The sequence below is a fragment of the Neofelis nebulosa genome, chromosome 11, assembly GCF_028018385.1.
Source record: "Neofelis nebulosa isolate mNeoNeb1 chromosome 11, mNeoNeb1.pri, whole genome shotgun sequence".
Lineage (NCBI taxonomy): Eukaryota > Metazoa > Chordata > Mammalia > Carnivora > Felidae > Neofelis > Neofelis nebulosa.
In genome coordinates this window covers 50,394,939-50,420,856 of record NC_080792.1, presented here as the reverse complement: position 1 = coordinate 50,420,856, position 25,918 = coordinate 50,394,939, and the positions used below count along the sequence as shown (strand labels likewise).

Sequence of the window (25,918 nt, the reverse complement as noted above, 5' to 3'; positions counted from 1 at the left end):
CTACCCTGCATTTGAGAAATTGGTTTTTGCCTCTGGTGTTTTATGTAGATTTGAATAATTGGTGTGATAAATCCACACAAGTTTGTTCTCTGAAACCGTAGAGACTGAACTCTCTGAGTGTGGCAGCCTTGATGGATGCGGTAAACCACACTTTGGAAGCATTTCTCGTTATTTAATGTTTTCTGTTCTGGATTATTGACTCTTCTCCCTGTTGAAAAATTGGTCTCTGGTGACATGGTAGAGGTCACACATTGCCTATTATTGTTTTGCTTCTTTGATCTTACACAGGGATTGCCTCTGGTAATTATACTAGTTCCAGAGAGTCTCCATGAGATGTGTTTATTTTACAGAAGAATTTCTGGTATTTCAAGGAAGAAAGTAAAGATTTCTAGTAGTAACATGTGACTCTTTGTTACAAAGAAAAAAATAGCATCATACTTTATCTTTTAATTATGACACTTTTTAATAATTGTGAAATTAGTTGGCATATTACAGTAATTATTTCCATAACAATTTAAGACATATTTCATATCCATAAGTATATTGGTAAAATGGTTAATTTTAGAATAAAGTTACTAGGGCTGGGTTTTTATTTCAGTACCTAAAATACTTTTGGCTTCAGAAACTGTCAAAAGAGATTGATCTAGATTTAAATGTACAGAACTGTTTTAAATGGTTGGAAATTTCATCTTTTAATCTATTTGCATTTTCCAAAGTTTTCAGCAAAGAGGATGAATAAAAATGAAATAAAACACTTTTGTTTTGAATGCATGGTTAGCTTTGTGCTTTTTTGAAATGTGCTTGGGAAGCAATAATATCTCTTTAAACTCATTTAATGTATAATTAGATTAGACACACAAAAAGCTCAATGTATTCTTTGTTTTTTTGTTTGTTTGTTTTTTTACTCATTCTAATTTTAAACAAAATATTTCCCCTAAGAACTCACAGTCTAATGGGGGAGTCAGACAGACACTAGACCCAACTAATTATAATCAAGAGCAACAAATGTCAATTTCAAAGACTAAATGAAATGCAAAAACAGACAAAAGAGAAATGTGAATATATGCTTGCTTTTAGTTTTGGATTATATATAGATTGTGAGAGCTTGCAAGAACCATGTTTGATTTCCTTGTCATTATCACTATCATCAGCAAATATTTTTAATAGAGAAAAGGTATGTGAACAGTAATGCTATATAACAAGTAATGTTCTTTTTTTTTTATGTTTCAAGTTTTTATTTAAATTCTAGTTAATTAGGGGTGCCTGGATGGCTCAGTCGGTTGAGCAGCCAACTTCAGCTCAAGCCATGATCTCACGGTTCATGAGTTGGAGCCCCGCGTTGGGCTCTGTGCTGACAGCTCAGAGTCTGGAGCCTGCTTCGGATTCTGTGTCTCCCTGTCTCTCTCTCTGCCCCTCCCCCCTTTCTCTCACACTCTCTCTCTCAAAATAATAAACAAAAAAATTAAATTCTAGTTAATATATAGTGTAATATCGGTTTCAGGAGTAGAATTTAGTGATTCGTCATTACGAGTAATTTTCTTTTATTTTTTAATGTTTATTTATTTATTCTGAGAGAGAGAGAGCGAGCGAGCACAACATGCAAGCAGGGAAGGCGCAGAGAGAGAGGGAGAAAAAATATCCCAAGCAGGCTCTACGCTGTCAGTACAGACCCCTACATGGAGCTCGAACCTGCAAACTGGGAGATCATGGCCTGAGCTAAAGTCGAATGCTCAATCAATTGAGCCACCGAGGTGCCCCTACCAGTAGTTTTCTTATACAAAGTCAAAGAATCTGAGAACTGTGAGGGACAGTAATAATTTATATATGTGACTGTAAAATTTCTTAATAAATGACCAAGTAACTTGTCCAATATCATAGAGGTAGTGGGAGTGGGATTTGAATTAAGGTCATCTGACTCTACAGCCTATGTGCTTACCCACTTCACTTGTAGGATTTCTATAAATGTTGCCTGGCTGCGTGGATAACTGTTAAAGTTTGGAGAGGGGGTGGCAACATCTATAAAGTAAAAAGGTAACAAAACTGACAAGTTACATGAAGTTGTCTTTTTAGTACTATGTCTGACACGCAGTCAATAAATTGGGCCTTAAAAGCAAAAACCTCAAACTAAAACCAACTATACACACACACCACAAACAGAATGTATCATTTTTATGCTCACCTTTTTTCTGTTTCCAATAGCATGTTTTAGTGGGGAAAAAAACACGGGGTTTTTAGTCTAAATTTGAATCCTAGTTCTATCATTTATAAACTAGATAAGCTTAGGTTGTTGCAAAAAATAAATTGTTCTGTCCACCTGTCCCTCGTTCTGAGTTTGCTTGTTTCCATGTGGTTTCTTGTTCCTTCATCCTATAAATGGAAGTTAGCTATAGGGGTTTGACTATATTCACTACACCCATTGGCAGAAGTGCTTTCTACAGTGTGTGTGCTTCCTTTTCTCTCTTATGGGGAGGCTCATGGCGTCTCATGGCTTGACTATTAGTGATGCTAAACTTGAGCAGTGAGCTCAGGAGATGTCAGCCTGACCCCTCTATTATAGAGTTCCCCCATTATCATTGAGTAAATGAATTTTGCATCAAGGGTTGCAAATTGGTAATTTTATAATTCTGTCATTCTTTCCACATTTATGAGCTGAAATTCTTCATTAAAAATATTAAAACTCTCAATAACCAGGACAATTTGGTTACTCTGAAGTACAGAAAGAGCAGAATAAGTATTTCCTTCTTTCCTTTTCCTTTTTGCAGCATTCCCTTAGATGATTTATTTGGGTTGTATTGTTGTTGTTATTTTTCCCCAAGCAGAGCTCTCTTCTTCACCTTGAGTAGCAAAAATTAATTTGTGAATTTTCATATTTTAAATATGCTTCACTCCATTGAATTAGTTCTCTTTTGTGTTCAATTTCTCTAGTCTTTGGTCTATGGGGACATTTCATATTGACTCATGTCTTTTGACATGATCCATCACCCCTCAATAGCTTCTTTGCTCTTTGTTCAAGGCTCCTCTTGTGTATTTCCTGCCTCAGACCTGGAATTGGCTATAACTTCAAGGAGCTTTGATGCTTTTCAGTGGGGAATGGTAGTAGAAAACCACAATCAGGGTACTAGGAAGTGCTTATTGTTATTGAATTGTCATTGCTTCTCAGACTTCAGTAGACAATTCTTGGAAATACAAATCTAAAATATTTTTTAAATAAATTATTAGTTTAAAAAATATATATACCCATCGACCTTTTGCATAGACTATCTGCTGTTAAAATTAGATTAACCCTGAAGTAGTATCTTAGATTTTCTTTTAGCATGTACATGATTTTTTTTAAATCAGTGTTTTTCTTGTTCTTTCTTGTCATTAACTGTAATGATCCTTTTCCCCCATACATTTTATTTTTTTAATGTTTATTTATTTATTTTGAGAGAGAGGGAGATAGAGAGCAAGGAGGGGAGGGGCAGAGAGAGAGAGAGAGAGAATCCCAAGCAGTCTCTGATGTGGGGTTCAATCCCACAAACTGTGAGATCATGACCTGAGCCAAGATCAAGAGTCTGATGCTTAACTGACCTAGCCACCCAGGTGCCCATCCCCATACATTTTAAAGTTAATGTTTATCTTCTCCACATAATTGGTATTAAAAGTCAGCTTTTATAAACAGCCAAGTGTAGTACCTTGAAAATATTTATTCGTGGTCAAAAGAGGAACTTGTTGAGGGAGATGGTTGGGCCAATACCAGTATATCAAAACTGGGGGGAAATAGTTTGGAGTAATTATGATAGAAAGTAGTAGTGGAAACTCCAAATCTTGATGAGAGGTTCTCAGTCTAAGTGCTGGATCTGGATTTTCCCTGGAATCTTGAAGCACCAGGAAAAGGTGAAGAGTGTTCACTTTGCAAACCCAGCTATTTAGTAATAAGCCTGTTTTAAACTGCTTGTGTTCAAGGATAGTCATAGAGTTGGGATTAGCTCACTTGCTATATGATATTTTCCTTTTCCTTTATTATATTATGCTATAATACTGTTAATTACTTTAAAAATTAGAAGACATTAATAAAACAAAAAAGATAGGTTTTTTTGTTTGTTGTTGTTTTTTTGTTTGTTTTAAGTAGGCTCTGCCTAACGAGGGGCTCAAACTCAGGACGCAGAGATCAAGAGTCACATGCTCAACTGATTGAACCAGGCAGGTGCCCCCCAAAAAAGACAGTTTAAAAACCACACAGTATCAATAGATAAACATTACTAATAGATTATTGTGTGTACTTCCCAGGTTTTTGTGTTTTTATAAACACAAGAAAAGTTGTGTTTATAAAATTTCCAGTAAATTCATATCATATTATTAAGGTCAGATTTTTTTTTCTACTACCTACCTGGATTAAGTGGTCTGCTTCAGATGGAAGAGGGTAATAGAAATTAAATTGTGTTACTTTTTCAAAAGTAATATATTGGACCATATCTCAAATCTAGTACTTTTTAAAAAACTGATTTGAGAAGAAAGTCAAGGAAGATATACTCTCAGGTTCCTTCTTTCTTTTTATCATTTGAGTTTTCGGAAACTTTTTCTTGTCCTTAATAGAAGAAGAAAGTTTTTAGACAGGGGGAAATATTGGAGGAAAATAAGTTATATAAATATTTCCTAATATTTTAAGGAGTTGATAAGAATGTTTTTGATTTCTAGACTTGACACATAATGGATTAATGAAACATGACTGAGTCTTCCAAAATTGGAAGAAATGGGAAGAAAAAGGGTATGGACAAGAGAGTTCTCAAAATCAGGGGACATGCAACCCATGCATCAGATACTTTGGAGTCCAAGGGTGGGCCTATGCTTCCTTATATGTGTGTATTTATTCTTTGTTAAATAATTTACCCCTTGTTTATCTTTCCCTTTCATCTAATACAGGGAGGTTTGGGTCTTTTTATTCAGGGGAGGGATAGTTTTATTTTGCTTTTAAATTTTTTTTAATGTTATTCATTTTTGAGAAACAGAGAGACAGAGTGTGAGTGGTGAAGGGGCAGAGAGAGAGGGAGACACAGAATCCGAAGCAGGCTTCAGGCTCTGAGCTATCAGCACAGAGCCCAACGTGGGGCTCGAACCTATGAACTGTGAGATCATGCCCTGAGCCAAAGCCAGACGCTTAACCAACTTAGCCACCCAGGTGCCCCGGTTTTATTTTGTTTTGACTTTTTAAAATTATTGCTCGGCTTTGTGCCTATTAGCCCCATATCTTATGCTAAAACTCTTTTTTCAGCCTTGTCTTCTTGCCACTGTGACATATACAGACAAGGACAAATCAGCAAATAAAAAAATTCTTCCTTGGGTTGTTCTGTTTTGTGTTTTTGTGGGTGTTTTGTTTTGTTTTGGTAATTTAGTAATACTTTATAGAATACCTATTTACCCAGTTAGATCATTATAGTAGGTGGTTAAACAGCTTAATGGTCTAAGTGATTAAGATAGCCTAACAGAGCTGTTGTGTAGCCAAACTGACTAGATCCTACTCCTGTCTTTGCCATCTCCTTTTATTTGTCCTTGGGCAAATTCCTTAACTTTCCTAGGCCTCAATTCTCTTAAAAGGAGGCAATAGAGTATTATCTGGCAATTAGTAAGTTCTCCATGTTACCAGTATTGTAATTGTCCAAAGTAGAATGTTTCCTTTCACTTTTCTTAACAATGACAGCAAGGACCAGCACCACTAGTAATATTAATAATGACAGCAACAACTATTATTATATCATCTGCCTGTTAGATGCCTACCATTGTAATAGGCACTTCACACATAAAGTTAACATTTGAAAAATAAGACTATGTATTCTGAAGTCTTATCTGATGCTTTAATTGTAAGAAGTGTTTGGGAAGCAACTGAAAGGAACATTTTTGTCCTGTGTCTTCTGTACTTGATAACTTCTATAAAAGTAATTACTACATTAATAATACAGTAACTATTAACCATGAAACACAATTACCTAATATTACCACAATTACCTAATAAATCCAACTTCAGGTCAGATAATGTAGAACTACTTTTCAGAATGAGTTGTACAACATACAAGAAGAAAGCAAACTTGCAATTTCTACATATATATGTATATTTTATATATCTGGCTGACATTAAGGACTACAGACGCTGAGATGCTAATAGATACTCTTGTGACACTACAGAAATCTCTAAGAAAGAGATGGTATACAATATGGGCTCTTTCTGCACCACTAATTAATTGCTCAAAATGCAAGTGGGATCAAGTACAAACCACCACACCATTGTGGTTTGGTGCCTTTCTGCTCTAGCCTTTTCCCTTTTCTACAGAAAGATAAAAGGGCTGGCATAGAACAGGCAGCTTCATTCACTGGAGGTTTTAGGAATAGGGACTGGAGAAGTAAGGAAAAGAGTAGCCTGGGAAACTGGTACCTGCTAATGGCTCCATGGCCTTTCCCCAATTCTCCTTTTTGTATTGAAAATGGAAAGGAGAAGCAATACAATTTGAGGGAAACCACTTCTTGATCTGCAATGTTTTTATTTCCCTTTTGTCAAGTGTTTCATGGTTAATAGTTACTGTATTATTAATGTATTAATTACTTTTATATAAGTTATCAAGTACAGAAGACGCAGGACGAAATGTTCCTTTCGGTTGCTTCCCAAACACTTCTTAAAATTAAAGCATCAGATAAGACTTCAAAATACATAGTCTTATTTTTCAAATGTTAACTTTATGTGTGAAGTGCCTATCACAATTATTATACACTGACTTTTAGTGTATGTTATGCCATCTCAAGCACTGGGGGCTCTTTGAGATTCAGAGGAAAGGAAGGCCAGTAGTCTAGGTAGATAATGCCAACAGTTTCAGTGACCCTAAATATCTTTTTAATTTTTTTAATGTTTTTATTTATTTTTTTGAGAGAGAGAGAGACAGAGTGTGAGTGGGGAGGGACACAGAGAGAGGGAGACACAGAACCCAAAGCAGGCTCCAGGCTCTGAGCTGTCAGCACAGAGCCTGACACGGGGCTCCACCTCACGAGCTGTGAGCTCATGACCTAAGCTGAAGTCAGACACTCAACCAACTGAGCCATCTAGGTGCCCCCAGTCACCCTAAATATTATAGCATATGATATTAAACATTTTTTTAATTGTTTATTTTTGAGAAAGAGAAAGAGCAAGCAGGGGAGGGGCAGAGAGAGAGAGGGACAGAGGATTTGAAGTAGGTTCCAGGCTCTGAACTGTCCGTACAGAGCCTGAGGCAGGGCTCGTACTCATAAACTGCGAGATCATGACCTTAGCCTAAGTCAGATACTTAACCGACTGAGCCACCCAAGTGCCCCCAGTGACCCTACATCATATAGCATATGATATATTTTTTTATTTTTAAATGTTTGTTTATTTTGGGAGAGAGAAAGAGTGAGCAGGGGAGGGGCAGAGAGAATGAGGAACAGAGGATCCAAAGCAGGCTCCATGCTGACAGCAGTAAGCCCAATGTGGGGCTCCACCTCAGGAACTATAAGATCATGACCTGAGCTGAAATCAGATGCTCAACTGACTGAGCCACCCAGGTGCCCCTTATAGCATATGATATTAAGAATACATTACACTAAAAAGGCTTCCTTGAACTCTACCCTTCTTTTGATAGCATTGAACTGAAAATTGGGTAGCATTGAACTTGAACTCTAAAGGGAAGAACTCTGTACTCTGCACTAAAAAAGTCTGGGGTCAGTTTTATAATTCTTCATATTATCATTATCATTTTTAAAATGTCCAGTTATGTTTTCATTTGGAATAATCAGTCTCTTCCTTTTATTCTTCCAACTGTTTCCTGGGTACTTCCCTTTGTCATCTTGAGTATTGCTAATGTTCGTATAGCATTATGTGTATCCTCTATGATGGTGAAACATGATTATCCATTTTTATGCTGATTTAATATTTTTATTCAGCACAATATTTATTTGCCCTACATATACATATTTGTTATATTGCTCCTTAAACTATAAATCAAAGAGATTGAGATTATGTAGTACTTCATGTACAATTGGCATTTCTTTATTAAACTAAAAAAATCTCTTAGAGAATATAGTTTTCAATGATAAAAGGAAGATAATTTGTTAAGCAGGTAATAGTTAAAAAGAGGCAAGATTTCCAGGCATTTGGTGCTCTGGAGAAAGGTCCACCTTTGAAGTTATTCCATTGTTCTCTATGGTTAAGAAATCCCATGGTTGACTGTGCTGGTAGTTTTCTCCCTTCGGCAAAAAGAAAAAAAAAGGTGAAATGGCTATTGAATTTTGACTTAGATGCATTAAATGGTAACACAACATATTTCTCCTGCAAACTCACCCTATTTTGATCATGTGTGGTCTTGAGCTTTAGAAAATTCAAATGTTTATAGTTGTCCTAATGGAGAGTCTTAGCAGGTTGGACAAAAACTTGGTGTTTCAGGGAAACTTTATTTGACAGAGTTTGTTGATTTGCTTCTACTTATAACTTTTAATTGAGTATCATACATATACTTTTGGGTATGTACTTTTTGAAAGAAAGGAACCTAATAATTGAAGAAATCTAGTTTATTTTTTCTAGTTTTACTGAGATAAAAGTGACATATAACATTGTATAAGCTTTAGGTGTACAATATGATGATTTGATATAGGTATATCTTGCAAAGTGATTACTACATATAAGTTTAGTTGATATCCATCACCTCATATAGTTATAAAATTTCTTTTACTTGTAAAGAGGAACTTACTAATTTAAATCCATGGTATTTAGTTTCTTATTACCTATTTTGAGAAAGGTTGCTAAAATATAATTCCAGCTTTTCCTCCAAATCATAAGAATCTCCAGCAAAGCTTTACTAAACGCAGCCACTCTGATGAAAATCTCTGAATACTACTCATTGCTACCCAGAATCATGTAAACAGCCTTCTTTGCTATATTGAGGCAGCTCAGCAGCTCATAGCCACCAAAATCCTTTGGAGCTCATGAATATAACTCTGGGAAGCCTGATAGTAAGGTTGTATGCATTACCCCTTCCCTGCTTAGGAGTGACTGGATCTTGGCTTCCTTTTCCTGCTGAGCCCAGATAGATGCATGCTTAGGGTCCTTCTCAATGAGTCCTCTAGGGACTCCCTTCAGAGAGTCCATCACAGTTGGCTTTCCAGATGAAATTTAGTATCTGTCCCTCTCTTTGATGGGATAAGTGGGGCTATGATATTTTCAAACTGCCTTTCTTGAAATGAGATTTATCCAAATTGAGCCTATACTGTAGGAGTATAGGATTTATCCTCACAGCTAGATATTGAGTTCTGGTTCTGACCTTTACCAACTGGGTGATAGGGGGCAAGTCACTTGGCTTCTCCAAGCCCCAATTGTTTCATTGATGAAGTGAGACAAGTCCAACCTACTTCTGAATACTAAGGATTAAATAAAATATATTTTTGAAGTTTATTTATTTTGAGAGAGAGAGAGAGAGAGAGAGTGCATGTGAGAGCACAAGCTGGGGAAGGGCAGAGAGGGAGAGGGTTAGAGAGAGAATCCCAGGCACGCTCCACACTGCCAGCATGGAGCCCGATGCGGGGCTCAAACCCAAGAACCACGGATCATGACCTGAGCTGAAACCAAGAGTTGGGAGTCTTAATCAACTGAGCCACCCAGGTGCCCTAAATAAAATAATTTTTATAAAATATTTAGGGTACTGTCTAGCTCCACAGCTCTCACATTTTTGATCCCAGTATCAAAATTGAGTTTTGTTTATGTAGACTATATTTATTAGAAACTAAGAGTAAGAAGTGTTTAAAATATATATTAACTTTAAAAGTTAAAATAATAACACATTATATGTCAACATATATAACATTTTGGGGAAAATAACTATATTTTCCAAAAGAAAGTTAGTGAGAAAAGTGATCTATCTGCTTCTAATTAAACCTGTTGCAATATTACACATCATGCAGCCTCTGTAAAATACTACTGTACACGTATGAGAGTAAAAAAGGCAAATACTATCTTAGTAATAAGTTTGAAAGGAGTTTTGATCTCATAGACCCCAGAAAGGGTCTTGGTGACCTCAGAACATACTTTGAGAATTGTTGGTATAGCCAGTAGTTAGCACTCAAAGAATTGTAGTTATTATTGATATTCATGGAGATTTTTGTAACTAGCAAGAACTATACAAATATTGGTTATGAGAAGTAAAGGCCATGGCTTTCAAACTTCTTACTCTATACATTCCTAGAGGGTCTCAAATAAGATTGTGATTCAGATTAAGGAAAAAAAAACTTTTTTTTTAAAATAAATACTAATAATGCGTAAATGACTTCTTCGGGTTTAAAAGGCTCAAATCTTGCTTTCAGGAATTTGTCAAATACAGTATCACAAAGCTTTCTTTCTTTCTTCTTCTTTTTTTTTCCCCCCAAGAGAAGAATTTCCCCCTATTCTGCCAGGGTAAGAAGATCTTAGTAGAGAGAGCACTAACTAGATATTTACTCTAAAAGCACTGATAGAGTTGGAATGGGATCATGGTAGCCCACTAGTTTTGAGGAGTGGCCCCATTGTCATCATGTTACGCTTCATGATTGACAGGTCAATCTTGATTTACTGGTCAGAGAACCTTGACTTAAAGCATTTATTACTGTTTGATTCTCAGATAGAAGATCCTCTAAAGGGCCTTTTTGAAATGGATTTGGATTATGAAAACAAAAGGCAAAAGTTATGTAACAGAATTTAAAGCAGGTTGTCTTAGGAAATACAGGTAGGGTTCATATATGAATCTTAACAAGATATATGGGTATAGTTTATATCAGCTCTATGTGTACTTTGCAGTCATAGAGTCCTCTAATTATATAAATTTTCTCCTTTCTTCCTCTTTTTCTTTGGGGGGGGTGGTGTAGACCATGGGGAATTCATATGCTGGGCAACTGAAATCTGCTCAATTTGAGGAAGCTCTCCACAACTCCATAGAAGCCTCTCTCAGATGTAGTAGTGTGGTTCCACGGCCAATTTTTTCCCAGCTGTACCTGGACCCTGACCAGCATCCTTTCTCATCTGCAGGTAAGTTTCTCAATCCCACACATTTCTAGATTTCTTTTAAAAGAAGTGGAAATTCCAAATCTGGGGACCTCTGAAATAAATTGATATAATATTAGACATTGCTAGTCTCCCTGTCCTCTGATATCTTTCAGAAGTATGAATTTTTCTTTTGGTTATTTTTTCTATAAGCATCTTTTTATTAAATTAGCTGTAATTTATTTGCTCACCCAGATGTAAAACCCAAGGTGGAGGATCTGGATAAAGATTTGGTACACCGCTACACTCAAAATGGAAGCCTGGATTTTTCTAACAATCTAACAGTTAATGAAATGGAAGATGACGAAGATGATGAAGAAATGTCTGATTCAAATAGCCCACCAATTCCCTATTCACAAAAACCTGCCCCAGAAGGGTCTTGCACTACAGATGGTGGGTTTCTTTTCTTTTCTTTTCTTTTCTTTTCTTTTCTTTTCTTTTCTTTTCTTTTCTTTTCTTTTCTTTTCTTTTCTTTTCTTTCTTTTTCTTTCTTTCTTTCTTTCTTTCTTTCTTTCTTTCTTTCTTTCTTTCTTTTTCTTCCTTCCTTCCTTTCTTTTTCTTTTCTTTTCTTTTCTTTTCTTTTCTTTTCTTTTCTTTTCTTTTTTCTTTCTTTTACCAATTCCTCTTTATTGTCTGGCTAGTTTTCAATCATTACATGTGGTGCTGAAGGCTGGAAACCAGTAATTACAGAAAGGAATGAGGAATGATTATGGTCTCACTGACATTATCTTCTGTGACTTCACAGCAGGTGTCTATAAGAAAGACAGGTATTATTGCTTCATCTTATAGATGAAGAAAGTAAGATTCACAGCAGTTGAATGACTTCTCTGAGATGATATGTGGCAAAAGCAAGCCTAGGCCCAAGTCAGGGCTTTTCCTGCAAGAATGCTACTATCTCAGGTACTTTTTAAGTGTCCTGTCTTCCTACTTTTTTCTGTTCCAACCTCAAAAACATTAATAGAGATATCAGATGTTTTATATTTACCTTTTTCATTTATTCTGAACACTCATGCAGTATAGTGTTATCTGTAGAAGATAAAAATGTACATATTTTGATAATCCCATTTTATTTATTTTGTCAACCTCCTCTTCCACCACAGCTTTAACCACACTTTAAAAAGGAAATCCTAATATAAAACATTCTCAGTATTTCATGGTTTTGATGATGTCACAACTTTAAAATATACTCTCTTCCTTACATTTAGTATTTACAGTGCTATTTTCTGGTAATCCCAACCTAATTAGTATGTGGATTCTACTTTATCCATATTAGCCAGAGTGCAGTTTTTATACCCTGATTGACTTGGACCTGGGTGTTTACAATGCATGCAAATCCTAGGGGTGAGGAGTGAGGAGGAAAGGGGTAAGATTTCAGGACATTCTCCCTACACAGCTTGAATTGTAAATAATTTGGGGTAAACTAAAGATTCAAATGTGCAAATCCAGATAAATGAGTTTGCACTGGTTGGAAGTTTTATTATTTCTTGACTTTCTTTTCTCTTTCTCTTTTACCCTCCCTCCCTCTTTTCTTTTTTCTTTTTCTTTTCCTTTCCTTTTCTTCCTTTCAAGAATTTGATAAGCTGTAAAAAGCTCAAAATCCTTAATCCTATCTGCACTATTTCTTATAAATTTGCTTCCAGATGTGATTGATTTATTTTGCCCAGACTTAATATTATGCATCAAATTTACTCATTATTCTTGGTATGATAGGCCTTTAAACCTGTAGTTGTGTAGCAAGTGACTGGGTTAGGTTTCCACTTGGCTGTTTTATATCCATTTTTGTGCCTTTTATTTATCAGTCAAGTCATACTTAACAGTTAACGACCAAATATTGAAATTGTGCTTGAAATATTGTTGGCTTGTCATTGAGAATCTTGTTATATTTAAGAATTAAATAGAACGAGAGTCAAAGCTTTAGGGGATAATTCTGAAATATCAAATTTTATACCAAAAATGGAGGAGGGGCTCTCCTGTTTTTCCTGTGCTCTAAATATGTTTTAGTTTGCCTTTTGGGGTGCTGACACTGGTATTACTAACAATCAGGTATGTTTAGTGTTCACCAAGATACAAACTCAGTGATCTAACAGAGAGCAACTATTTCTTGAACTTTAAACATGAGAACACTACTCTTACCATGAGGCGATTATGTAAAGTGTAAGGGAAGGGTAATAGTTAATTTTAGATATGAAGGAAAAAGATTTGGAGATGCAGTTTTTCTGGGGGGAAAAATAAATATAGCACCCAAGCATAAATTCAAATTCCAAGACAACCTGAAAACACAGGTCATAGACGTAGATTCCTACATCAGCTACTTTGGTTTCTTATAATTGCATGTCCATATTTTTTCCCCTCAAGGTGGCCATTAAAAACAAAAAGCATAGTTCATAATTTGATAGTTTAAAGTTTGTCCATAGCTCTTTCAATTTGGCTCATTCTAGGGTAGTTCTAAGAACCCCTTCACCCGAAGACAGAACAGTTCTGAAATTTTTCTTATAGAAATGACAGATAGTTTAAAGTTTGTCCATAGCTCTTTCAATTTGGCTCATTCTAGGGTAGTTCTAAGAACCCCTTCACCCGAAGACAGAACAGTTCTGAAATTTTTCTTATAGAAATGACAGTGAATTAGGACAATGTAATGCCTGGACTTGTTTTAGCATACCACCTTCCCTTCATGGGAAATCCTCTATTTACCTAAGACTTAAAGGAAGGTAAAGCTATTTTTAGAGGCAATTTAGATAAGCAGATACTTAATACCTGATGGGCTTCTGGGGGTTACCATTCAGATGTAAATTTTGGTTGCTAATTTCTTATGTAAATTATTGGAATAGTGTAGGTTCCCACCCTGCTGGGAGGCAGTTGATTGTCTAAAGGGGTGAAGGGCAACCAAATTTGAGGCTTCCAAATACTGCTTTGATTACTTTAGTTTGTGTTTACAGCTGTTTCAGTAAACTTTCCCCTCCCCCCGCTTAGATTACTCTGTAACCTTCAAGTTGGAGATAATTGGAGAATGCAAATCTGGTTCTGTGAAGTGAAAACCTTGGCTATTTTCTTAAGGAAATGCAGATGAAGTTTACAAAGAAGGGCCCTCTACCATTATTCCTTTTTTTTAATTAAAATAATTTGCTGCAAAGGTCTTGGGGTTAAGGCAGCATTTCAGTATTATTCTCAGAAAATGAAGCTATTTAGGGACACGTTTGTTATTTGTGTGCCAACATCGATAACTTATCTTTCCTTCCTTGCGTACAGTAAACAGGCATAGATCCTTCCTTAGGGCACTCTTCCCCCAGGTCTTCCAGAAGCCCCTAAAAAAAGATTCTGTCTTTCTTTCAGGATGAGTTCAGATGTGATTCAAAATCACACTACAGGGTTGTATTAAGGTTTCTTTTCATTTTGTTTTAGGTTTTAATTGAGATTGAGTAGTTGGTCATTATTATATTAATAATCTGACATATTTCTAGAGACCAGAACTACCTGTTACACTAGATATTTTGGATCCTACAGACCTTCAAATATAATCACATTTCATAGATTCTTTAGCTACCCACTCTTCTTTTCTTTACAGACACACAGAGCTTATTTTCATTCTTAAAAAAATAAATATTATTCTTTGCATAATGTTTTTTCTTACTTGGGGATCCCTCATAATATATTTTGTATATAATTAGCTGATCTGAATCCCCCCCCCCCCAAAATTAGGATTTAGAAAAGACAGGTAAAAGGTGTCACAGCAAAAAGCCAAATCTTTGCCAGGTGAGTGTATTCTCAGAATAATTACAAACTCAATTTAGGAACTTTTTCTTGATGTTGCCACCATTTCTGGCCTTGAATTGATTTGTTTCTTGGATTACCCTGTTGCTGGACTCAGCCTTGCCTTCTCTTTCTCTCCTATTTTCTTTCCTCTTAATCAAATTGGCTGAGTGGCTTGTGTTAGCGAGTAACATGAAGGCAAGAAGATAAAATTGGACATTGTAAAAATAGACTTCACTTTTTAAGAACAGTTTTAGACTTAAAGAAAAATTGAGACAATAGTATAGAGTTTCTATATATTCCTGCAGTTTCTCCTGATATTATCTTACATTATTACTAATTTTAATAATAATTAAATTTCATAGTTTATTTAGGTTCCTTAGTTTTTACCTAATATCTCTTTTCTTTTCCAGAATCCCTTCAGGATACTAAAATAGAGTTAGTTGTTATATCTCTTTAGGCTTCTCTTGGCTGTACAGTTTCTCAGACTTTCCTTGTTTCTGATGACCCTGACAGTTTTAGGAATTATTGGTGAGGTATATTGTAGGTGACCCTCTACTGGAATTTGATATTTTTCTCCTGATTAGACTGGGGTTATGGGTTTTGGGGAGAAAGATCACAAAGGTAAATTGCCATTTTCATCATATTGTATTAAGGGTACATTCTGTCAACATGATTTATGAGGGTTGATGTTGACGTAGATCATCTGGCCGAGGTAGTGTGATCTCCACTCTTTCCCCCACTTGCCATACTGTGGGAGAAAGTCACTATGCTCAGCTTATACTGTAGGAACAGGGAATTATGCTCCACCTTCTCGAGGGCAGAGTATCTACATAAATTATTTAAAATTCTGTATGGGGATTTGTCTCCCCCACCTACTTACTAATTTATTCACTCATTTATTTATATTATTATGTGCTCATGGATATTTATTTTATGTTGAGTTAGTTATAAGTCAATACTACTTTACCTCACTGCTCAGATTGTTCTGGTTTTGGACATTGGGAGCACCTTCAGTTGGTTCCTGTACCCCTTTTACATACTCTCATCATTGCAGCTTTTTTTTTTTTAGCATAAAATAGGACATTTTCTCTTTTTATTGTTATGAGCATCCCTTAAAATTTTTGTGGGGAGGAGACTAGAAAACATGCTTCTCCGAGGATCCAGTCATTGTTGAATAATTATTACTTTTGACCTCTAGGTGTCCTCATACTAAAGGCTGTAGTAAAAACTATTTGTATTTCTTAATTTGAGTGGACTGTGTAGTTCTCCTTTTTTGCCACAGAAATCACTCCGAAATCATCTCTCTTCTACAGAAAATCCTGCTTTCTTCAGATATTCTCCACACTAAGTCCTCTTGACTCTTATCTCTGTTAAGTCCAGAACAAAAATTGTACTTTCCCCCTTGGTCTCCTTTTGCTGCAATGTATTGCTTTTAGAGATCTCATCAGAGGGGTGCCCGGTGGCTCAGTTGGTTAAGTGTCTGACTCTTGGTTTCGGCTCAGGTTATGTTCCTGTGGCCTCATGGGTTTCAGCCCCACGTCAGGCTATGCTCTGGCAGCATGGAGCCTGCTCGGGATTCTCCCTCTCTCTGCCCTTCTTTGCACTGTCTCTGTCTCTCTCAAAATAAATAAATAACTTTTTTAAAAAAAGAAAACTCATCAGAAAAATAATGAATTTTAAGGATTCATCAGCAAGTATGAGGTAGGTGAGTGCCAATAGACCAAAGATTCAACTTAGAAAGTTGGGTAATAGGACTCCAAAAAAAGGCAAGGAAGAAGTAATAGGAGAGTGTCCTACATCAGACTGAGGGAAGGTGAAGCATTATATGAGTCAGAGATGTTAATGAGGATGAAGGAGCATCTAATTTGGAGTCCAGAGACTTGGGTTTTAGTCCCACTTTCTCCAGTTACTGAATATTTTAAAAATTGGACCATTTTCTTAAGCTTTATAGGCCCCAGTGTCCTCATTTACATATTAAATAGATTAGTGTTACCCAATCTTTGACTCACAAATTTCTTTTATACTAACATATAGTCTTTTGAACTTTTTAGGAATTTAAAACCTAATTCTGTCACTACATGGCATATGATAAAGAATTGATTTTAAGTAGAAAGTATTTATTTTAGACCAGTATGTTAATATACTCTTTGATATTATTCATGCATATGAGAAAAAATTGTCTACATTTTATCATTCAGTAATTGCTACTTAATGTATTTAAAATCGGTTGTGTAAGAAAAAGCATATTTTATTGACAAATTCAAAAATAAAATATTATAGCTTTTCAGGGGGCTGAGCATATTTAAATGTTTTCCAGCATCAAATAAAAAGAAAATCAAAATCTACTTTTAATACCCAAAATTTGAAATTTTAGGATTAAAAGGATATGCTAGTTTATTTTAAAAATTTTTACATCATCTATATGATGAAAAGATTTCAGGCTGCTGTGTGCAGAATTTCTGCTACTGAACATGCTGCAAAATGAGGTAGGCTTTTCTCTCCTACATGAAAAGCCAAGTTGGATTGTAATCACCAAAATTTTACCTTGACATTGCTTTTGGGGGTGGAGTGCCCAAAAACATATTGGTGCATTTTATATAATTTTATAATTTAATGAGTGGGGTTGGGATTGAATCTAACTTTCATAAATCTAGCAAGAGCATCTTTAGACACATTTGTAACATTACTGTGTTCATTAACACAAACAGTGCTTCCTATCATTAACCAACAATGTATGATGAGTATAAATTAAGCACAATATCAATACAAATGGCTAAGAATAAAAACAGTTGTGTGAAAATCAAAGCCATACACTGATACAGGGTTCAAACAAGTGAGTCCTGAATTCATTCACCTGGTTTCCACTCTCCCTCTATGTGTAGCAGGGAAACCCCTGAGAACATTCTTTAATGTTAGAATAATTATTTGTTAGATTTTAGAAATTGGTAACTATTTGATTTTGTCTTATAACTTCAAGTATCATGGAATACCTGTAAGTCCCTGGGAGTTTAATAACTCCCTGTTGAGAGATCCTATATCAGATAATCTTAAGGTTCTATATAGCTCTGATGTTCTAAAAAGCTGGTAATAATTTGAAAATTCATATGAATTGGCACAGACTATCATTTCATCTAGTCCACTCTTTCTAATATGGTGTGAGTCAAAGTTGTAGAAAGGTTTGTTACTACTTCTTAGTGACAGAGATAGTTCCCCACGCATCCTGTTTTCTGTCAATAGACAATCATGAACTTCTCATCACTGAATTTATCTGCATCTTTTGGGAAGATATGTGTTCTGCCTTTTGGAGCAAGTCATGATAAAGGTGCTATTTCTTTTTTTTTTTTTTCTTTTTCTTTTTTTGAGAGAGAGTGAGCGAGCAAGCATGTCCACAAGTTGGGGAGGGGCAGAAGAGAGAGAGAGAATCTTAAATAGGCTCCACCCAGGCACCCCTTGATCTGTCTTTATATAGCAAACTTCCCATGTCTTACATCCTGAACATTACTGAACTCATTATATAACACTGCACAAGTTCCCTAACCTTCCTGAGCCTCAACTTCTCCATCTATGGAAAGGAGTTGGTAGTTGTTCAGAGGATTAAATAAAATAATCTGTACAATGGTTAGTACCGTGCCTGGCTTATATTAAGTTCTCCATAAATTTTTCTGCCATTGATACCATCATCATCATTTCCCCACTTTCAAACCTGAGTTCTGTCCCTTAAATGGGGTGGGGGCAGCAGAATTTTTTTTAGGGCTTTTATGTATCCATAGCTTCCAAAAACTGTGTGTAAACTGAATAAATAATATGACCTGCATGTATAAATGACTATTTTTCAAATAAATATAGATGATATTGTGACTAATAAAATATAGATTCATTCAAAATTGTTAATTCACAATAATATTCTGCTTTTGTTTTTTTCAATTAACAAACACTAAAAGTTAAATTTGAATTATTTTAGTGTTAAAGGGAGCCTATAAGCTTGAGATGGTTGAGCCCCATTATTTTATCATTTTATTCTTTCTTCTGTTGACTTCCTCCAATTCCATTATGTCTGCTTTTGAGGTTTGATGAGCTCAACCATGCAGTAGATTCATGGTAGATTTATGTGCGCCACAACTTCATACAATATTTGGAATTTTTTTCTCTTATAATAACTGATTGCGTCCAATTGTTTGTTGGCATTTGGTGAACATCATACTATAAATTGATACTGGAAGAATTTAGCAGGGTCTTTCTCTACTTTGTATTGGGTGATGATGGTCTCCTCAGGTTTGTGTGTGGAGATTTAGGTGTCCATCGTTTACCTTCTGCAACTCTCTGGAATAGTATTTTTCATACTTGTATTTACCCTCTTTTGGCTGCAGGTGAAACCCAACCCAACTGAAATTAGCTTTAGGTAGAATGAAGATATTATTCAAAGAATTCCTAAGCAAAAGGTTTCACAATCCGACCTTGGGAAATGCACATACAGCTGGGTTTCAGGGGGTCCACACACTGCTGGAACATTCCCTTTGAGCCTCCTGTCTGCTGACAGACTTCTCTCACAAGTCAAGGAACTGAGCTGCCACAGATCAAACTAAGTCATACTATTTCTGGCTCCATGTTTGGAATTCCTTGAGAAAAAGCTTTGATTGTCCCAGTTTATGTCAGGTGTCCCTGACTAATCAACTGTGACTGGAAAGGTGGGATATTATAGTGGCCAGCTTGGATCAGGTGCTACCTCCTGTCAGTCTAGAATATCCCCATTCTCCAGAGGAATCACGTGATTAGAGTTCAAGGAGGTTTGATTATCTCCCAGAAGATGTGAAATAGGTGCTTTGCAGTAGAAAATAGCTGTCCTCTGTAATATTGTTTTGTGATTATTGGTTCCTTATATATTCTTCCAATTAGACTATAATGTAGGTTCTTGGGGGAGGATATATTTGTTCAATTCTATCCCCAGGCCTAGGGTAGCATCTGTTGCAAGTGATTTTTAATAAATGATGAACTAATTAGTTAGTGTAATATGTTTTGGTACACAACGTGGTTATGTAAGGTTTTGTTATGTGTTGTTCTGTTGTAGCTTACAAAAGTGACTTCATGGTTCTGAGTTCTAGTTCTGGCCCATTCATTTATGAACCACATCTGAAGTGCAGTCTCTTCCTATGTGAAATGGAAGCCTCTCTCTTCTATGACAGTCACCATTTATAGATATGAACTTGCTTTGAAAGTATAAAAATATTGTACTACATACACATAAAAATTACATACATTTTTCAAAGCTCTGTGTGTGTTTATCATTTGCTTACTTGTAGATCAGAAAATATAAAGTCATAAATGTTGGCTGAACTTGTCAGAAATACCTCCTTTTTGTGTGTTTTCAGCTCCACTCGGGGGAAGGGGATACGTATGATAGATTTGTCTTCAGGTTGGAGTATATGGACTTTAAATTTAGTCCTGGGGTGCCTGGGTGGCTCAGTCGGTTGAGCGTCCAAATCTTGGTTTCAGTTCAGGTCATGATCTCGCAGTTCCTGAGTTTGAGTCCCGCATTGGGCTCTGCACTGAAAGTGCAGAACCTGCTTGGGATTTCTTTCTCCCTCTCTCTCTGCCCCTCCCCCAGCTTGCTCTTTTTCTCCCTCTCTCTTTCAAAAAATAAATAAACATAAAAAAATAATCTACTCCTTAATTTTTTATGGGATTATGCCTTTATGGGATTTCCCATAGGCAAATCCACTCTCCAGATGGGTGATAAGGAGATAGGACCTTTCTAACCTTTTTACTGTGTCCTTTTTACCATTTTTAGGTTTTTGTCAAGCAGGAAAGGATTTGCGTTTGGTATCTCTTTGTATGGAACAAATTGACATCCCAGCAGGATTCCTCCTGGTAGGGGCCAAGTCTCCCAATCTGCCTGAACACATCCTCGTGTGTGCTGTAGACAAGCGATTTCTACCAGATGATCATGGGAAAAATGCACTTTTAGGTGAGTATTTCACACCTATAAAATTCCTTCCAAGATGAAGGAGTTAAACTACAAGTTTAAATTATCATAGGAGTGCCTAGGTGACTCAGTTGGTTGGGCGTCTGACTCTTGATTTCAACTCAGGTCAAGATCCTAGGGTTGTGGGATCAAGCCCCACGTGGGGCTCTGTACTGAGCATGGAGCCTGCTCAAGATTCTTTATTTCTGCCCCTTTACCCAACGCTCGCTCTCTCTCTCTCAAATAAAAAAACAAAAATTAAAAAAACACGTTAAATTATCACAGATTTTTTTTTAGATCACAGAATTAATTGGGAATTCTGTAATTAACTCAAGTATGAAACATTTTTTTCTTTTAGTAACTTCTTAAAAATTAGCTTTTATTTTTTATTCATTCCCAAAACACCCGCCTTGAAGAGGCCGCCTTTTCAAGCCAAGCTAAAGGATGGCATGCAATTTATCAAAAATTAATTCTGTGTAAAGCAAAGTAGGATTCACTCTGTACAGAGTTATTGATCTAGACCTGATGTCCAGTCAACTCTCAGTTATTCAGCTGCAGATTATCTGCTTTGTAAGTTTTTGGTAGTTTCTCCATACTACCCATCATTCCTAGCTATATTTGATTGATGTGATTCCCATGTTATATTTAGCATTAGTTCAACCAAAGTAACTAGGAATATACATATGATGTAAAATGTATTACTGTATCTCAGAATTGTTTTATTCTCTGGCTTTACTTTGAGTCTGGACTTTTTTTTTTTCACAACCTAGCTTCCTTACATCATGGGAAATAAAGACTGGATTTATTTTTAATTAAGAAGACAAGATGGCACATGAGATGTCTTTGGTGAAAATAATAAAAATGAAAGGAAAGAGGGCAAAGAATTCAAGAATTGTATTGTTCGTAAACTGTACTTGTTTAGTTTGATACATTTTTCCTAGTTCCACAGTGTCATCAGAAAGTCTGGAAATATATACATCAGTATCCTGAGTTAGAAAGTAACCCTATCCATGCTTTATAAAAGTTCCTTAACTTGTAATTCAAAGCTTTTTCTTGGTTCATAGGAAAAGAAGTGATAATTTCCATAGGCTTTCATAAAAAGATGATGATTTTCTTTTAGTGAAATTGAGCAGATGGTTTAACACAGAAGCCTAATGGTAAAGTTTATAAGTTGGACTAAATTAGCAAAGAAGTTTCTAAGTATCTGTTCACTCATTCATTCAACACTTTGTTCAAAATGTACTATGTGACAAAAATCATACTAGGCTGTGTTGTGGGGGCACAAAAATGTTAAGACACAGAGCTAGTAATCTAGTTGGCTGTGTTATTCCCCAAATAACAATTTGGGGAAACTTCTTTTTAGCATTTTAAAAGCATCATAGTGTTGAGGTGCCTGGCTGGCTCTGTCAGAAAAGCATGCAGCTCTTGATCTCAGGGTCATGAGTTCTAGCCCCACATTGGTTGCAGAGATTGCTATAAACAAACAAACTTTTAAAAAATAAATAAAAGCATCACCATGGCATCAGATGGAATAGTTTACATGTGGCTCTGACCACAGACACAGAAAAATATCTCATGATGCCTTTTTGCTTAATGATTCTTCATGACTAGAGGAATCCTCCTAGAATACATCATGAAAGGATACAAGAAACACCATAATAGATTTTCAGGGTGTCTCAGTCGGCTGAACATCCGACTCTTGATTTCGGCTCAGGTCATGTTCCCAGAGTCATGGGATCAAGCCCTGCATTGGGTTCTGCACTGAGCATGGAACCTGCTTAAGATTCTCTCTCTCTCTCTCTCTCTCTCTCTCTCCTTCTCCTTCTCCTTCTCTCCCTCTCTCCCTCTCTCCCTCTCCCTCTGCTACTCTCCCCCACTTACACGCTCTGTTTCTAAAAAGAGGAAGAGGGAGAAGAAGAAGAATAGATTTCATGATTGTGTATAATAATGAATATGAGATCAAAGACCTTGGTCATTGGAGTTGGAACTAGGATTAAAATCCCAGATTTGCCACTTAGTATTTTCAGAACTGGGGCAAGCTACTTATTCTCATGAGGTCTCAGATTTCTCATCCATAAAAAGAGGCCAATGATGCCTAACTTTCAGGGTTGTAAAGATCAAATGAGATGATGTTTATAAGGCAACCCATCCAGCACAGTGCCTGGCACAGAGCACTTGCTCTTTAAATGGTTATTATTCTGCCATTCTGTCATATTTATTAATACCTTTATAGAAATGGAAGTCTGTTTGCTTTCTCTAGCCTTGTGAATGGACATAATTTTTTACTAACCACTTTCCAAGTGAAAGTGTAGTGCAGCAAGATGGTAGAACTTTTAGATAAGCATGTTGTTGAGATTTTTATATGTTAATATCCATCCAACATTTCTTACTGATGATAGATTATTTTAGTATGCATTAAAGTATAGTGGGAAAAATTTTAAGCTTCGAATATGTTAGAATCCCAGTGAACTCCAATATCAATTTATAAACTTTTTATATAAATTATGCTGATTCAAAAGACTGTGAGTGAAGGAATTGGTTAAAAAATATATTGAGGGGGCATTTGGGTGGCTCAGTTCGCTCGGTGTCTGACTTTTGATTTTGGCTCAGGTCATGATCTCACAGTTGTGGGATCTGGTCCTGCATCGGACTCTGCACTGAGTGTTAAGCATGGAGCCTGCTTGGGATTCTCTTTCCCCCTTTCTCTCTCTCTTTCCCCCACTCATTCTCTCTCTCTTTCTCTCTTTCAAAATAAATAAACATTAAAAAGTATATATTGATCCAGTTGGCAGTTCATTCATGTGTCCCAAATCTACCGTGCAATTGGAAGACTTGATTGACAGAAACACTAGATAGGTAATTTGACTGTAAGAGGTATTATTTTTTGTGATGATGACAAGAACTTTGCGCAGATAAAATCTCTCTTGAACGAAGACTGATACTAAAACTGTACAGAGTTTAAAAAATGAGCTGTAGGATTCTTTGTCTTTAATATTGTTAATTCTCATCATTAATGTGCCATCTCTGTTCTTTGAAGATTGTCCAGATCCTTTGCTTTTCTTCCTTTGTATATTCTCTTGCTTTTCACCTCAGAGAATAAGCAAAAGAAAAGATAAAAGATAAAACCTCACCTCAGTAATTTGTTAATTTTAATTCTCACACTAATCTTTTATGAACTACTTGGATCTACCAGATAAGCCTTTTTTGGGAAGCACCATCTTTAATTGTTTTGACTAAAATGCTCTTATATTATTTTACTGGGTTCTACATCTGCCTGGCAAGCCAGGCACTTTTCTGTCAAGGCATGATAATTGCACCACAATGTAAGTTACATGGAGGCAGTGGTTTTGTCTCCTTTGCTCCGTGCTGAAAACCTGGTACCTGAAAGAGTGCCTAGCATATGGTAGAGTATGTAAGTATTTGTTGGATGGATGGATGGATGGATTTGTTGGCTAGATGCATGGATGCATGGAGAAATGGATGATTAGATGGCTTGGGAACTCGGTGAAAAAAATTGGCATTTTTTTTTTTTTTTTTTTTTTGGTTTTGGCCTGTAGCTATAAAGCAGATAGCCAAATGCTCTCAAATTCAGTCCATCTCTGAATATATTTTAAATAATTTATGTTTATATTTCCATAAAGTAACAGTAATAAACTAATTATATAAATTACTAATTTTATGTAACCGATCAGAAGATATGACTATCTCTGTTTTTCCAGTTTTGCATCATGCCTGGTATATAGGTGGATGCTCAGTAAGTAATTATTGAAAAAATAATAAATTGGACTGCCATTTCTATTGATTGTCAGAATTGACTGTCTGCGATTGGTACGTTGTGAGATATTCTGTCTTTAATCCTGGTGGCCTTTCTCTTCTCTCCTTTTATATCTTTGTTGATTAGATAACAGGTTGGTTTAGGGGTTTAAAAAGAGTATCACTTCATCAGTGGATTGATTTTAAGTTAGTCATTTATATATAGAGAGATTGTACGTATGGAGTTTGGAATGCCTTTTCTCATTTACACCTATTTTGTCCTTGTTCACTACATGGCAGTACATATGATGCTTCCTCCTCAGTCACAACCAGAGGAACTCACATTATTTCTGTGTGACTTTTCTCTGTGTATTATGGGATTGATTTCCAATTAAGCAAAGGATAGCCTCACGTCCTCTTAGCCTCCTCCATTTCTTCTTTCTGTGCCCCCTGCTCTAAGCAGGTCACTGAAAGTTTTATTTTGTTTGAATAATCTGAGTGAGAATTGTTTGGATGTTTGATCTAAAGGGATAATAAGCTAGTTTGAGTATGGGGGGGGGGTGAATAAAGAGGAAATGGGACTCTTGGGGCACCTGTGTGAGAAATTACAGCTAGCTGTCATAGGAACTGGAAAGTTGACAGCACCTGGGCTTGCCCATCACTGTCCATGCCCTCCTCTCTGCAGACAACCTTCACAGTTGCCAATTTATTCTCTCCCATCCCTTAGCTGACAGGTGGTTGGATGTAACCCCCAACTTGGGTTCCAATTTTACAAAACCTTACAAATTTAGGGCCCAGTTCCATCTGACTGATTCTATTTGTATTTATTTTAAAATTCCAGGAAAGGGGCACTTGGGTGTCTCAGTCCTTTGGGGATCTGACTCTTGATTTCATGATCCCAGAATTGTGGCCCTGAGCCCTGCATCGAGCTCCATGCTGGGTGTGGAGTCTGCTTGGGATTCTTGTTCTCTCTCCCTCTGCCCACCACCTCTCAAATAAAAAACAAATAATAAAATATTTTTAAGTTGAAAAATAAATCAAATAAAATAAAATTCCATGAAAGAGACTCTGACTGTCCCAGACTGGGTCTGATATTAGCACAATCTAATCATCTGTGACAGTGCACATGGTGGGTAGGGCAGAGAACCAGTGCCAGCAAGTTCTCTAAGAAGGGAGTGTGTGGGAAGGAAATCATGGGCATCTCTAGAAGCAAACTTTTTCATATTTTTATGTCAACTATATGAATTCTATCACATGCTACTATCCACTCTATTTTCTTAGCCATTAAACTTAGAGCAGAATTTAAATTACTTTCAGTCTTCCACTATTATAAAATAACTCTGCTAAAAAAAATTGGTGTTTTTCCTTGAGGTTAGGAAATTATTGGGTCAAAAACACTGAATATTTCTATACTT

The 25,918-nt window shown here is 36.2% G+C and overlaps 1 protein-coding gene across 8 annotated transcripts in view; it reads left to right on the top strand.

Moving 5' to 3' along the window:
* GREB1L (GREB1 like retinoic acid receptor coactivator) overlaps positions 1-25,918 on the top strand; it is a 280,943-nt gene that overhangs the window by 127,372 nt on the left and 127,653 nt on the right. For 7 of the 8 annotated variants that reach the window (XM_058692548.1, XM_058692547.1, XM_058692546.1 and 4 more), the window contains 3 exons: positions 10,867-11,026; positions 11,237-11,434; positions 20,577-20,753. In XM_058692548.1, the coding sequence (XP_058548531.1) occupies positions 10,870-11,026; positions 11,237-11,434; positions 20,577-20,753 (532 nt within the window). In that variant the 5' untranslated portion in view covers positions 10,867-10,869. Of the gene's footprint in view, positions 1-10,866; positions 11,027-11,236; positions 11,435-11,848; positions 11,942-20,576; positions 20,754-25,918 lie in introns of those variants that run through there. The other variant, XM_058692550.1, reaches the window with a different exon arrangement.